This window comes from Gobio gobio (assembly GCF_949357685.1).
Source record: "Gobio gobio genome assembly, chromosome: 1".
Classification (NCBI taxonomy): Eukaryota; Metazoa; Chordata; class Actinopteri; order Cypriniformes; family Gobionidae; genus Gobio; species Gobio gobio.
In genome coordinates, this window is record NC_137097.1 from 42,226,670 (window position 1) to 42,242,647 (window position 15,978).

A 15,978-nucleotide genomic window follows, 5' to 3' on the forward strand; every position below is an offset into this window, starting at 1 on the left:
TGCATGTATTTAAAAAAAAAAAAAAAAAATCAACCTTCTAAAATTAAATCTAATTAATGATGTAGGCCTAAATAGTAGGTAGGCATTCATAGTAGGCTGTTTTTAAATAACAAATCAAGAAAATCAATTTTAAGTCTATAAACTTTAAAAAAGTTAAACGTTAAAAAGAAAAAGTTAAATACATCTACGAAGATGACAATGATGATAAAATTGTCTATGTCATTTTTAGCCTTCGACCGCTTTGGGAAATATCTTGTTAACATTTTATGTGAGTTCAAATATAGGCTATGCTTATGCTTAGGAACAGCAACAGACGATTTAGTTTCTAGCTATAGGCTTATGTCACAATTTTAAGTCTCGATATTTGTTAAATCTGTTCTTTCCAACACGGATGGACTGGACATTAATAAACGTAATCAGTTTTTTTTCTCATTATCACGATAGAAAACAATCTATCACCGTAACAGAACTGAACCTGCATTCATGCTGCTTCCAAAAAACCTACATCACAAGACAACAATAAATCCACTTTTATAATCTTAGCCTATATGCTCTGGAATAGGCTACATTTAGTAACGATTGGGTTTTCTTCTTCTTCTTCTTCTTCTTCTTCTTCTTCTTCTTCTTGTTTTTTCATGTTTATGTTGAAAATGGTTTGGGTGTCAGTGATTATTATTATTAATCAATAATATTTAAGAAGCAAGTAGCCTAATTTAAATGCAATATTAGCTATTAGGCTATTTTATTCATTTTAAGATCGATGAGGATTTTATGCAAGAACATTGTTTACTATTTTAAATTCTGTCGTTATTATTAGCCTAAATTATTTATTGTAATAGGTATAGGCCTACTGTGTATGAATGCTTATAATGTCGTATTTATTGCTGCCGTTTAGGCTATAGGTTATTTTATATGTAGTGTTATTTGTAGTTGTTTCATTTAATTACCTCTATTAAATAACCTCTATTCATTTAATTACCTCAAATAACATCCGTTTTATTTACTGATGTTAAATAAATTAACATTTATTTAACTTCTAAAATAATTAACATTTTAAACTATTATTTATTTATTTCATTTTATAACCTTTCATTAGGCCTATCTGATTTATAAAATATGATTAAAGGCCTTAGGAATTAGAACTGAATTTGAAGTTTAATTTAGTGCAATAGCAGATCTGATTCGACAGGCATCGGCTGTCTACATCTTGCATGAATTTCGAACAGAAAGTATCAAATGTGATTGGGTGTTGAATGTTTCCTCCGCTTTCATAAGTCAACACCCACCTTTACTCACTGTGACCACTCACGCTTTGACAATTCCACACCAGACGATCCCATTGGTTCAGTCATGTAGGGGGAGACTTGGCTTTGCGATTTCCATTGGCCTACGCCATCCAATGGCAGACTAAGCCACGCCCTCTTTGTAATTATTATTAAAATGCATGGGTATTTATACAGAATATTCATGATGAAACAAATCTGATTGGTCAAGATTCACTCTTCTCTAACCAACAGAGAAGCGGCATCGTTGTCGCGCTGTCACGCAGACAGAAATGACCCAACAAATGCTATAGAAAAACATATTTATTTGCTTTTAGTCACACGTTCGTCCGTAATTATTTCCCAACATCATGGTTTAAAGAAATTAAACAAATAATTCAGGAGATGCACACAGTTTTACTAGAAAATAAATCCAATAAAATATATTTTGCTTTTGTGTGTAAAATATTACTTAGTTATTTGTATTATGTTCATTGTATTACATTGTATAATATTGCCTCTTGCTCATTTAAACAAAATACATTTAAAACAGCAAGCCTAATGTAACAGAACTTTGTGAATTATATTTTTTGACAAAAGGTTGTAAAGCAGCCATGACTTATAAAAACAAAAATGACAAAATTGACACAACTAAAACAAGTTAAGACAATCAAGTTATGATCTGTGATTATATCACAGGTCATGCTAAAACAAAATATGACTGCACCTCTTTTAACAGAACAGCGCTATATCAATATTTGCATTAAAAACTATAGCTTTAAAGCAGCTTTGGAAATAGACATGTTTTTGTGTATTGACAGTTAGCAAAATGGCTCTGCATTTCATATTTAAAAAACATAAATGATCCAATTTTGACAAAAATATAAATATTTCAGCACTAAACATGAGATGCAACTGATTGCACCACTTCAATAATTAAATTACAAATCATTAAAAATGAAAATATAAAATAGAACAGAAATTCCCTTTCAATAATTTAAAGATTCCTTCAAGATATTTTATTTTAGAATTGACCACTTGATCTGCTCCTTTGCTGACTGTAACACCTGAAAAATCAAACAGAATTTCAGTGAACAAGGCGGATTTGAATGACACAACACACCTCAAAAAGAAGCATTACTCCACACATGCAATTCAACGTGTTCTGCGGCATGACATTCATTTGAGTTGTTAATATGATTTTTTTCACATTCCTTCCATAAAATGCGAGTAATAATATAAACTAAATAAATGCAATGTAGTTGTAAAACACCATTTTAAATTTCTCTGATTTTATATTACGGCCACAAGGGGGCATCTGAAGACCACATTGGACTTAGACGTTTCTTTACAGCTGTCTCTTTCATAATTAAACTTCAATTTAGATTAGTTTCATTCACATATCTATGAAACTACGCCTCTGTTGTCACTCTAACAAAATAATTTAAAGATTTATCTAAAAGATCAAAAGGTTTAATACAATTTAAGAGCTCCAATACTTCAGCATGCACATTTGTGAGTGTTCATGCACTTACATTAGAGGTGAGAGCCAGTTTCTCAGTGATGTGCTGTCAAGGTTAGAGTTAGTGGCAAAGATTAGAGAGAGACAGGTGATAAAGATGTTAATGACAGTGCAGGCGTTAATGAGTTAGACAGAAAGTGAAACATTCATATATATATGCGTGAATGTGTGTGTGCGTGCGTGCGTGCGTGTGTTTATACCTGTGCCACACTCTGTTCTGATAATGGGTTATCATCTGCCTGCAAAGTAACCAAAATCAGGAAAAATTACATTTTGTGTGAGATGTGAAGTGAAGGTTAAGATCAACAACACACCACAACTCATCTGCCACTACTGTTAAACACCACAAAAATAGTATGCCAAAGCTATAGTAAAGATACAAAGAGAACATTTATGCTCCAAAATCATCTGTAAATATCTCTGGTTGATGATAATGCCAGCTCGCCCAGTTAACAGAAGTGTTAGTTCGCCTTTAGAGGATCTTCTGACAGCCTTGATAATGGACATTAACCATTTTCTTTTGTCAGTTAAGCACTGTTTTTTTATTTATATATGGAAATATAATGTAAAGTTAGCATGCATTTGATTGCATTTGTCATCATTGAGTTTATCATGACATTTCAGCCATCAATCACTTTCTAGATATTATCACCACCCACTGGTCGACCACTATACTACTAAAATTCACTAAAATATTTAAAGATCACAAAAAAGTCCCAGCTAGAATGTATTCAAAGACAATAGACTGCAATTAATTACAAATAAAATCAATATAAATAAATAAATAAATAAATAAAAACTGCACTGTATGCACTATGTAACATTTTTTTCAGTAAAATATCCACAAACCACAAGGCCAGGGTTATATATTTTGTTCAGTTGAGTACTTACAATATCCCAAATGTTTCCAACTATTTGTAAATCGTGAGAAAATGCTATTTTAACCAAGGAACCGGGACGTGTGAGGGAGTCGCCTGTGAAAGGCGCCATATCTGTGTTACCCTCGGTTTCTGGTTTTCTTTTGCAGAAACGTTTTACTCCTATTGCAGTGTGCAACAAGTGTCATAGCAGCTGTCCAGCGAACGCACAGAGTAACGTCAGAACATCCTTTTCAACATCACATCCTTTTCGGAAGTGGCGCCGGCGACTGTGGCATAATAAAAGTCCTGCTGCTCGCGAGGCGTGTGTTGCGCTCTTCTTATTAACAATGGCTCCAGCGGCCTTGCTCAGCTCCACAACACTTGGTCCTGCTCTGCTTCATACTACAGTCATGTTAATAATCGCATCCATGAACATGATTTCTGCCCGAGTCCTATCCCGATTCTTTTCCATCGGCTGTGAGGAAAAGATCGCATGTCCCAAGATTCTGCTCTCAAACTTGACATCATCGAGCTATACGCATTTGTTTTAAATAGGCCACCTCTAGTGGACGGAAAAGTTACAAAGTACACCTTTAAATCTTATTTCAAATTAATCATTTAATTTATGGGTGGATCTTAGTGTGGCAATATCTTACCCACGATGACGTCCCTGCACTGGAGTAAGAAAAAATATTATATATAATAAATCCATGTTGGTTGGCAACTGTACTGGAGTAGGACCATCACTAAAATTGAGATAAAAAATCTAAAAGATAACCAAATAAAATGTGCCATAGCTGTTCAAATGTCTTCACAGATAATACATTGCAATTTTACTACTAATAAAAAAAAGAATACATTACATTTAATTAATTTTGTTTTTAGATTTATTTACAAAACACATTAGTCAGAGACTAGAGCTTTAGATTTTACCTTAATTTAACTGTATTATGTATTTGAAGTGGGACAGTGTCTTCCTCCTTGTACTGGAGTAAAAAAAGCCAACTCATAAGAGCACAAATCAGAATTGTCGACTTCTGAAATCATGCCCGGCCATTGACTGGGCGAGTTTATGTGAGCGTAACTCAAAGATGTGACTCAGTGTCTCCCTCTCCGCAGCAAAAGGTTTATGGTCAGATGTCAGCGGGATGTTTTCTTAATATTGATCGGCTACCTCGGTTACAGCTCGTCCTCTTGTGAGCCTTACACACGCTTGTGCATGCCATGCAGTTACCTGCCCACTCTTACCCTCATCCCTCTCTCTCTCTCTCTCTCGTCCCTCTCCGGCTTTAAAGCGGAGGGAGAGAGGAAGGGGGGCTGAAGGAGAGCTACAGGAGTAGCTGCCGGCTCTCTCTTTGGCCCTCCACGTTACCAGTGATGTAATCAAAAAGGACGAAGGCATACGCTTGCTCCGACAAACACTGACAGGGCAAGAGAGGGGACATTTAGTCTGCGTGCGTGTATTTATGCGAAAGGGGCACATTAGTTATAGAATAATGGAATGGAGCCTTCTGTTTATGTCTCTTTCACATTCTACACATTCAAAAAAAGAACCTAAACTGGTCAAAGAGAAAAGGGAATTTCCTGTCAAGCTGAAATGATGTGTCAAGGTAATTATATAGACAGGAATCAGTGATTCTGGGTATAAGAAAAAGGCAAGCTAGAAACTGTGCTGACTTGCAGTATACTATTGATATATCTGACGAATGTCTGAGCTCTTGGAGCATTGTGAAGCACAGCTCATAGAAACAGAAAATTAGCATTGACAGTTCATTACACAATTCAATCTTTGATACACTCTCTTACCCTGTAGTTGACCTTCTCAATGACCTGTTGGGGGTCACTCTCCAGGATCACCCTGTAAACAAGTTGAAGAGCATTATCTTATATTATTGAGAATTATTAATAATAATATATATATTTTTAAAAAGCTTTCCTGTAGCTCAAACAGTAGAGCATGGCGCTAGCAACGCCAAGGTCATGGGTTCGATTCCCAGGGAAAGCAAGAACTGACAAAATGTAAAATGTGTACCTTGAATGCAATGTAAGTCGCTTTGGATAAAAGCGTCTGCCAAATGCATAAATGTAAATGTAAAAGTCCATATTGGTTGACAGCTGTGATGGGAAAAGAACCATCACTAGAATTTGTCCCAGTTACTGGTATATTTACTCTAAATAAATCAAATAACTAGTAAATATGGGTAACACTTTAGAATAATGGTCATTAGTTAACATTAGTTAACTACATTAGTTAACATGAACTAATAATGAACTGCACGTATAAAGCATTTATTTATCTTTGTTAATGTTAATTTCAACATTTACTAATGCATTATTAAAATCTTGTTAACGTTAGTTAATGCACTGTGAACTAACATGAACAAACCATGAACAGCTGGATTTATATTAACTAACATTAACAAAGATGAACAAATACAGTCACAAATGTATTGCTCATGGTTAGTTAATGTTAGTTAATACATTAACTAATGTTAACTAATGACCAAGTGTTTTCTAAAGTGTTACCGTAAATGTATTTAAGATAAGGCCTTTATCAGTGTCACTGCTGTACACATTATCTGTTTGTGTTAATTTAAAGGGGTCATGACATGAGAAATCAAATTTGCCTTGATTCTTTGTCATATAAGAGGTCTTTGAACCATTAAAACATCCTCCTCATTATTAACAAAACATTGATCTCCAAAAATGATTTTTTTGTTTTGTTTTACATTTGCATATGACTGCCTCCAGAGCAAGACATCAATGAATAGTTATACATAATCGTACCCTAGCCCCGCCCACTGGTACCCAGTGGCATAATGGCTGGCACTTGCCTACACCAGGGACCGGTTGCATACATAGCCATTATGTTAAGACTTAGTTTTAAGAACTAGTCTGACCACCTAGCAGTTAGCCAATGAGCAAGCAGTCTTACCTTTTGGTTTCAAATTAGACCAATCAACCTTTAAGTAACTGCCTTTTTATAAACAAAGGTTATAAACATTCTTAAAGAAAAACAATTGATGACTAACTTGTAAGACTAGTCTTAGCACTTTATGCAACGAGCCCCAGATGTAAGCGTCATGTCAAAAGCAAGTCTGTCTACACTAAATGCATGTTCAGGTTCTGACATCACACACTTGAGTCTACTTGAGTGAAAGAATATTCGCTTTTAAACAGCTAATTTGCATCTCTGTACAGACTTCAAAAGGATCCCTGCGTCGGAAACAGGTGGATAGTTTATTTCAATGTCGTCCTGTGTTGGAGGATTATACTGTATGTTTGTTCAGAGCATTTGACTACAGATTGTTTTGTAAACCAGGCACAGGGTAATGGAGCGTTCGCAAAGAAACTTTTTTGGAAAAGATGAAGCAGCCAAACTGTATTGGATCTGACAGAAGCTGGATAATATATGGACAATGTTTTCAAATCACTGACTCTCGTGCAATAGTGGATGGGCGTTAATTCCGTTTCCTATGCAATGACATTAGTCAATCAAAACAGTGGCCGTTTACTGACAAACCTTAAAGGAACCGCCCCTTAAAAACAGATCACTTCAGACAGAGGATCAGAATGAAGGTTGAAAATAATCATATTTCTGCATGAATATATATGTGTTATATATACAAATTATTAACATTATAAGGGAACCTCAAGTAACATAAAATCCATGCCATGACCTCTTTAACTGTATTGCGTCACTATTATTGCTGTATGCCTATAATTTAATTGTTTTAATCGGTTTTAGGTTTATAGATATACAAACATAGGTATAGAGATAATTTTTAATTTATTTACTTAAATTTTATATATTGTTATATTCAGGTACCTGAATTGGCCTATTGCAGCCATCACCTTTACTAACACAGATCCATATTACAATTTTGTGCAATTAAGATAATCACATACACACTACCATTCAAAAGTTGGGGTCAGTAAACATTTTTAAAATAATTGTATTCAGCAAAGACAAATTCAATTGATCAAAAGTGACAGTTCTTTTGAACTTTCTATTCATCAATAAATCTTTTTTAAAAATATACCACGATTTTCAAAAAATATGAGCCGTACAGCTGTTTTCAACATTAATAATAATAATAATAATAATAAGAAATGTTTCTTGAGCAGTGAAGGGTCATGTGACACTGAAGACTGGAGCAATGATGCTGAACATTCAGTTTTGATCACAGGAATAAATTACATTCAAAATCAAATGATCGAATAAATGCAGCCTTGGTGCGCATAAGACATTTCTAAAACATAAATCTTACTGATCCCAAACTTTTTAATGGTAGTGTATGTTCTCTTGCTGTTCTCGACTAACTGAATGTGCAGATTTTAGAAGAAGAGAATAATTTATTATCTAATTACCCTCCATCGATGATTTCATCCACCACTAGGAACACTCCATCCATATTATCCAGCAGAGTCCTTTTCTCCACATTCTTCCTGTTGGAAAAGAACCAGGCACCTGAGCACACAAGTCTTCTACTGTGACATCCTTGACATCTTGAGCTGCACAGTTTCTATGGTTACCACAGAAAGGCTTGCATGCCAAGAATTCTGTGAATTCTGACATAAATTAGCCTAAAGGGCAGCTGGAACGTCACATGGTATCAATGGAACTGTTCTTGAAGATCAAAACATGCACTGGCCGCGGTGTTGTCCTAATATTACATGGCCTCAGATTTCATAAATTACTGTTCAAAAGTTTGGGGTTGGTAATATTTATTCATGTGTTTTAAAGAAGTCTCCAAGGCTCCATTTATTTAATCAAATATTATTACAATTTAAAATAACAGTTTCCTGTTTTATATGCATGTAAAAATAATAATAATAATTTGATAAATTCATGACATATATCCCTTTATTCTATAAACCTATTTAGTCAATTCATTTTTAGTACATTTAAATAATTTGTTATCTTTATCCCCCAAAATGTCAGGTGGTGCAACTGTTCAAACAAATAAACATACTACTATATAACATGATGTCATCTTAATAACAACAAAATTCAAAACTAAATACTATGGCATCATTTTAGCTGTTGAACTAAGCATAAAGCTGTAGCATAAAGCAGTTAAGATGACTGAAAAACTTTTGTACAGCAATTTGTATATTCTCAAATGTCAGGGTGGCACAACTGCAAACATGGCTCTTTTATTATGAATTGATAAGGTAATAACAGTAATCATGATAATGCATCATCCAGAATACCCAAACTGATCCTTGTGGCAGAGTGAAAAGGCTTGTAAATCTTTCTCAAATACAGATAAAAACTGCTAAATTCAAAGTATGGTTAGGTTGGTTCACTTTCCATGTCAGGTGGTACAACTATAGTATATACATACAACTATTTGGTTGTACCGTGGCCGCCTGACATAAAAACAGTCAAAAAATTATTTAAACACTTTGAAATGTTATTTAACTAAAGTCAACTAAAACGTGTTTTTTAAAAATGCATTACATCAAAAGAGCATGAACTCACCTCAACATCAGACTGAGAGACTCAAACAAGCAGTTCAGCACTGCCATTAACATGAGCTGAGTATTAGACAAATACAGGAAGACAGAGAGACAAAAAAGGAAAAGGGATGAAACACTGTGCTGACTTTTTGTTAAATCTGTATCCTCTTAGAGACACAAAATGACAGCGAAGTCAAATATTGTCTAAAAATGACCAGCTCTCTATAATGGTCAGAAAGAATGACTGTCACATGCAAAATGAGTGGAGTTTGGGCAACATTTGGATGGACAACAGGACTTACCTCATTCTCCTGAGGGCTGCCAACTACATAGAAGAACAAGTCTATGCTGCTCTTGTAGACTATCGTCATCCCTTCTACGAAGGCAATCTCATCTGTGGACACACATGAACATTTGTATGTGTATAAACATCAGAGATCTAGAAATAAAAACTCCTCAAACTATCAAATCTTTTTGACACGTTCAGGCAAGTCTTTTTCAAGCCAACAACAAAGTTAGTCTTGATTAACCTTAAATTTATTGTTTGTTCTGTAATGGGCGACATGATGGATACTCAGCTAACATCAATTCTTTTATCAAAAAGTGTTTTCGTCTTACCCTGATTCGCTATGGTATGCCTTTTATAAGTGTTTATATTTTAGACCTAACGGGATGGTTTTCGTGGGAAATTGCGTACATATATCACTCACCCGTGTGTCTCGTCATATCTATGAATAGAGAAAAGTTGCTCTGGCTACTTTGATGCACGTATGGTGCGGGAGCGGCATATGTTAGTTGTCATAAAGAGTGAGAAGGTAAATGTAGCATGTACATCTCAAACCTCCAGGAAAATCACCTGTTTTAAAAAAAACTGCGAACAGAGGGGAGTCTGCTGGTGAAATAAAAATGTGACAGAGATCGTAATAAAACCAGAATCAACATTGGCTTTTCAGAGATGGCGAAAACCGAGGGATTTGAAATGTTGTAAAAGCGACGTGAGTCAGGTATTTTATTGAAAAGATAAACTTCCATATGTAGCTCTCTAACAGAGTTAATTATAAACAGGGGTGCACAGTCAGTTTTTCAGTCTGGTTTTCACGAGAGCACCTGGAGATTCGGTTTGGTGCTCACACTGCACATAGTGTGACCCTTTATATAACTGTAAAAAAATATATAATAATAGCATTATTGCACTTCAATCATGTCCAATTAAGTCAAAAACACCATAGACAAACTTTTAGTCAACTTTTTTATTGGCATATTTTGCAAAATTTACATTTGGCAATATGGCTCTGTTCTAAATTCCCCATGAGCTCCATGAAAAGCCAAGACTGGGAACAGCAGCAGCTTCTGGGGACAATCTCCCATTTTTTTAAACTGGGAGGGCAGCGTAAATCCCCCATTGAGAACAGAGCATGCAATGACAACAGAATGACATTGATTAAGTTAAACACAGTTTAAGGAGGAGCTGGGGAGGAGGTAGGTTGCAAAGCAGCATGCAGTGGAAGCAGCCAAGCAGGCAGACTGAACTTAAGCTGCGCTTAAGTAAGGCGCCCTGTTTGAGAGTTGCCAATTGAGTGTATAGGAATCAGATCAGCTGATATGGGCTGGGTTGGAATTTTTCCAATCAGCTGATAACGGAGCTTGACTATACATGGCCTGCCTGAACTAACGCAGAAAGCTTGATTTTATTTTAATAAAATAATAAACAAAATAATAAATAAAGTGTGATAATACTATTATATTTTCAAATAAAAAAATAGTATAAAATAAAAATACAATTATTTTATAGTATACTTAAATACAGTGCTAATATTAACACTCGTTTTGTTTTGTTTTTTACTTTTTTCTTTTTATAAGAATTTTCAACATTTTCTAACCTAAAATCAGCAAGCTTTTATTTTGGCGGGTTGCCAGGAAGTAAGTATATGCACTGCCGGTATTAGCACTGCCGAGTGAAGCGCATCAGCGGATGTCAGAGCATCGCGTTTATTCATTGTTCAAATGGAAATCTTATACAGTATTATGTAGTTGATCTAAAACAGTGATTATGCATTAACAGCTGTCAACCATGACAGGTACGCAAATGAGTGCTCTGAACTTATTTACCCAGCGCACCTGCGCACCACTTATGTGCACCCCTGATTATAAAGCATTATCTAGTGTGTTAATGGTCATTTCATTGTGGTTGTTGTATCGCTGTGCTGGAATTTATTTTAAAAATAGTATAATCTCTCCCTCTCTTTTTTTAGTAATGAGAAAGAATCATATTTATCCACAGTCACGTAGAGCCAAAGCCCAACCCAAAAAAATGTTCTTCTGCAAAATGCATGCAGTTTTGTTCTTTAACCACTAGAGGGTTATAGTGTACATTGTAAGTTATAGTGTACCTTTATATCATGGGTGTCCAATCGTGCTCCTGGAAGGCCGCTGTCCTGCAGAGTTCCACTCTCCCCAATTAAACACCAGCTAATCAAAGTCTTACTAGGCATACTAGAAACTTTCAGGCAGGTGTGTGTGGAGGCAAGTTGGAGCTAAACTCTGCAGGACAGTGTCCCTCCAAGACCGAGTTTGAACACCCCTGCTTTAAGCGATGAAAACGTTATTTTTGAATGTCGTCTGAACATTTAAATCATTGTAAGAGTTAGGCTACAATTTGCAATTATGAGAGCATTACTTTTGTATGTTCTTTTAAACTCTCTGAAACAAGTAGTTAGTAATGTTAAAAAAATGTCAAACATTCAACTAAACCGATATCTGTGACCGATATATAGATATCGTATCAAAACGTATAAATAATGTTTTTGTTCTAACATTTTTGAGGATGTTAATCAAGGGTTAGTTCAACGAAAGATGACAATTATCCCATGATTTACTCACCCTCAAGTCATCCTAAGTGTATATGACACTCATCTTTCAGATGAATATAATCAGAGTTATATTTAAACATGTCCTGGCTCTTCCAAGCTTTATAATGGGAGTAAATGGGAGCCCAAAATTTGAAGCCCATAAAAGTGCATCAATCCATTATAAAAGTACTCCACATGGCTCTGGGAGGTTAATAAAGGCCTTCTGTACTGCCTTCCGTATTCAACTTACGGAAAAAGCGTAACTTGCGCAATGTAGGGCATAGCGTAAGCGTTTTGAACTGCGAGAGGTGTTTCACTTTCTGCGTAAGTTGAATAAAGAAAGCGGTCTGGCTTTATAAAGTTTTAAATATGAATATTTTTCTTACACAAATACATCGCTATATAGTTATATACAATAACTCAGATTGTATTTGTCTGAAAGAAGAATGTCATATACACCTAGGATGGCTTGAGGGTGAGTAAATCATGGGCTCATTTTCATTTTTGGGTGAACTATACCTTTAAAGACCAGATAACTTTTATTAACTTTATTGGAAGGGCGTTTTGTTCTTAACTTTGACAAAAACCTTGCCAGAACGTTAGCTAAAGTTCTGAGAACATTCCCTGTTAGCTGGGTTGAATGAGACCGTAGAAACTACAATACTTAAAAGCAATATACAGCACAGTAAAAAGGTCCTGTGAGTGCATTTTACATACAATTCTAGGGATAATTCAAGATCCGTTTCAGTTTTGTCTATTTATATGTACCAGGAAATCTGAGCCCAGATAAGTGTTTTACTTTGGGATGCTGTGCTAAAAGGCCGGGGTGTCTGATTACTGAAAGTTTCATGTGAAGCAAAACATTTGGAGGTCAAAAGCTATTTCTGCCCCTTTTCAGTCAAGAATGACTCTGAGAAATTTAAAGAAATCGGACAGTTTCACCTTTCATCGGGTTCACCTTTAAGAGACAAATACAGGTGTGTATTTTGACCAAGCTAAAACAGTTAACACCTAAACAGGTGAAAGGATCAGGGTGGTTTTGTTATCCTGGTATATACTCCTTCACACCACAGGGCAAGTAACAGAATCATTTGATTTCTAGAACAGGTTCTCCACCCAGTTTTCCAGTAATCTGACCCACAAGCCCCAGAGGAACCTCCCAAACTCAAATTCTAACGGCCAAGAACCACTGTAAACTAGTCTGAAAGTTGATCCGGGACTAATCTGGGCCACTTCTTATTTTAATTAGAGAGTGGATCTGGTCCTAATCGACAGAAAAAAAGTCTCTAAACTCCCCTGAATTTAGTAGGAACCACTGATCAGTAGAGAAGAGTTTGAGTTGGAACATAAAGCAGCCTATCAGGTCTACTCACTACTAGCAATACATTTGGCAGTATCCCAGCTAACAGGGAAAGTACTCAAAACTTGAGCTAATGTTCTGACAAGGTTCTCTCAAAGTTATGAACAAGCATTCTTCCAAAGAGCATTAATGGGATATTCATTCAAAGTTATCTGGCCTTTGGTAATGTTCTTAAAACTTACTGTCAGCTTTATGCGTTTTGTCGAAGACGTTCTTTTCAAAGTTCTTCTGCTCTTTCATGGAAGGGTAGAGTTCTGGATCATAGTACTGTAATTGCACATGAGTACAAATATAATTGCACAGTAGTTAATCATGATAATGTATGTGTAAATAGCGATCATTTCCATCTTCTGTAAAAAGAAAGAATAAAGGGGAAAGGGGTCTAAGCACCTTCGAAAGCAGTCGGTTTCCATCGTTGTCTACGATGAAGACGGCCTTCACTGTGTACAGCGTGGGTTCCTGCATGGTTGAAAATAAATCAACATTATTTTCAAGCATTCAACATTACGGGGACTTTTTTTGTATCTATGATGTCATAAATACACCTTGAAATGCTATTGCCTACAGACAGAAAAAAAGACTACAAAAAAGAGAAGATCCAGAAGAGGCTGTTTGTTGGCTTTCACTCGACTGCGTCCGGCCGGGCCAAAGTTCTGTCATGCACTGACTACCACTGATTCAAAGTCTGAGTGTATCACAGAACTTGAGCCAGGCGAACAGAAGGAGAAAACTATCCTTCGGTCACCTTTTCAGATCATCTGGTTGGAAATACAAGAGAATCCTGTCTCGGTACAGACCTTCAGGTCACAACAATGAAACTTCGCCCTTTGTAAATTGTAATATCTATTTCACATACATAAATTCTGTCCAATATAACAATAAACTATATGCAGCATGTATCCATTCCACCCAAGAAAGGATTCCTTGTGTGTTCCTTGTTAAGTAAACAATGACCTTAACACTGCAAAGCCTTGTATTTTTACAATGCTAACTGTAAATCTATCAACCCTGCTACATTACCCTTTTAAAGGAACTATAATATTCCAATATATAAAATGTTAAAAGTTATCCTTCGACTACTAGTATGTTTTTAAATCTTAAAGTAATGTGGGCTATTTTAAATATTACCTTTTCGACATATAAGGCATTTCTTTCATAGAATAACGCCGTCAAAGAGGTGCTGGCATTTTTTCTACAGCTACAGTATTAATGATTTGCAGTTAGAATTTATGTTGTCTATATAGGTCAACTCATAAGAGTATTAAAAAGTCCATGGCAAGCAATAACCCTGATCTCCTCCAAGTATCCACCTGTGGAATCAATCACGCGCACAACAGGCAGCGCGCGCTCCGCTCCGGCAGAGACGCATCGAGTACGTGGCATCCACGTCCCACTTTGAAAAGCCACATCTTCCACGACTAGACCGAGAGGAAAAAAACTTTCAGAACAAACTGAACATAAACAAACCCGCAGTGCGCAAGAAGTGGACACACTAGGCTATATATTCGCATTGTGCACTACAATGATACCGTTTATAATTAAAAAATAATAATAATAATAATGTTACGGTTTGCTGCCATACATTTTCGGTCGCTTGTAAACAGAAACCGTATCGGTTTCTGCCAACGATTTCTCTATTGCGGGGAATAAAATACATGCACGAGCATTTATATTACAAGACGAACCACGTTTTCAGTAGTTCACAACTGTTCGGTTTCTTAAATATTGTTCCAACTTAGCACGCTAAGCCTTAGAATAATATAAAGAGAAAATAGTTGCTGTCGAAAACATAGATTTTCCATAGATTCCAAGAGAAAAGCAGCGCACAAGCTACTTCAACGTTTAAAATGAATAAAATAAATAAAAACTGCGATTAAATGGCAAACATATCTTACCAGAGCCGCGGAGTCCATGGTGGTAGCACAGTGTTGACGTGGACAGCTTTGAGCTGTCATTACAGTAGCGCTCCTAAAACCCTCTGACTCACAGGGGGCGTGTCTGCAACTGCAGTTCTCAAGCCGCCATGTTGGCTCAAACCTTCAATAGCGTTCTGCTTCGCCAGCGAAGCCATGTAGGAGCCACAATGGCGGCTTTCACCATAAGCTCTTGAGAAGTCTTGGGAACGAAATTAATATTTTTGGCGTCATGTCATTTTGCTAGTGGGTAACCCGTTTTGCATAGAAAGTTTCACGTGACTTCCACATCCAACAGGACATGCAATGAATAGATAATGAACGACTGCTGTAAACCAATATATGTAACGTCACTACTTACTAGCGCGACAGGGGGCAGCAAAGCTGAAAAGGTTCAGGGAACGAGGATGCTACAGCTTATTGTAAATACATTAATTAAAATGTCATATAGGCCTATTAATGACAACAATTATAATCTGCATATCACCACTTTAAACGTTATACGGAATAAAAGAGTTCAACCATTTTGTATTCCTCTAATATTGTATAATGTAGGCTACTGCATGGTTTGCCATACTATATATTTTATTACAAGTGTAGGCTAGGTAGGCTAATAAAATATAAAATAGTTCTGAGCAGCTATTGTTAGCATTTTGTCAGTTATCATGTGACACTTACTTGGTTCATGGTTCTAGGATAAACAAGGAAAGCTGGAAACACATCTGATGTGTTATTGGAAGAATCAG

The 15,978-nt window shown here is 36.0% G+C and overlaps 1 protein-coding gene across 13 annotated transcripts; it reads right to left on the reverse strand.

Annotated features, from left to right (window-relative positions):
- Window positions 1-1,568: 1,568 nt before the first annotated feature.
- copz2 (COPI coat complex subunit zeta 2) lies at window positions 1,569-15,976 on the reverse strand (the record flags this gene model as incomplete). 13 transcript variants are annotated; one of them, XR_013817014.1, is made up of 11 exons in its annotated part: window positions 1,573-2,329; window positions 2,798-2,830; window positions 2,985-3,023; window positions 4,879-5,065; window positions 5,451-5,502; window positions 8,016-8,093; window positions 9,133-9,188; window positions 9,413-9,504; window positions 13,502-13,586; window positions 13,710-13,778; window positions 15,215-15,293. XR_013817014.1 is itself a non-coding variant. In XM_079823043.1 (10 exons), 10 exons carry the CDS (start codon window positions 15,272-15,274, stop codon window positions 2,282-2,284), a joined length of 612 nt encoding a protein of 203 aa, XP_079679169.1. In that variant the 3' UTR covers window positions 1,572-2,281. The 13 variants fall into 13 exon arrangements, 7 of the variants coding, with proteins under 7 accessions (XP_079679172.1, XP_079679171.1, XP_079679174.1 ...); XR_013817018.1 differs by having other exon boundaries at window positions 4,893-5,065; window positions 15,215-15,283; XM_079823043.1 differs by lacking the exon at window positions 4,879-5,065 and having other exon boundaries at window positions 1,572-2,329; window positions 15,215-15,290.
- Window positions 15,977-15,978: the final 2 nt, after the last annotated feature.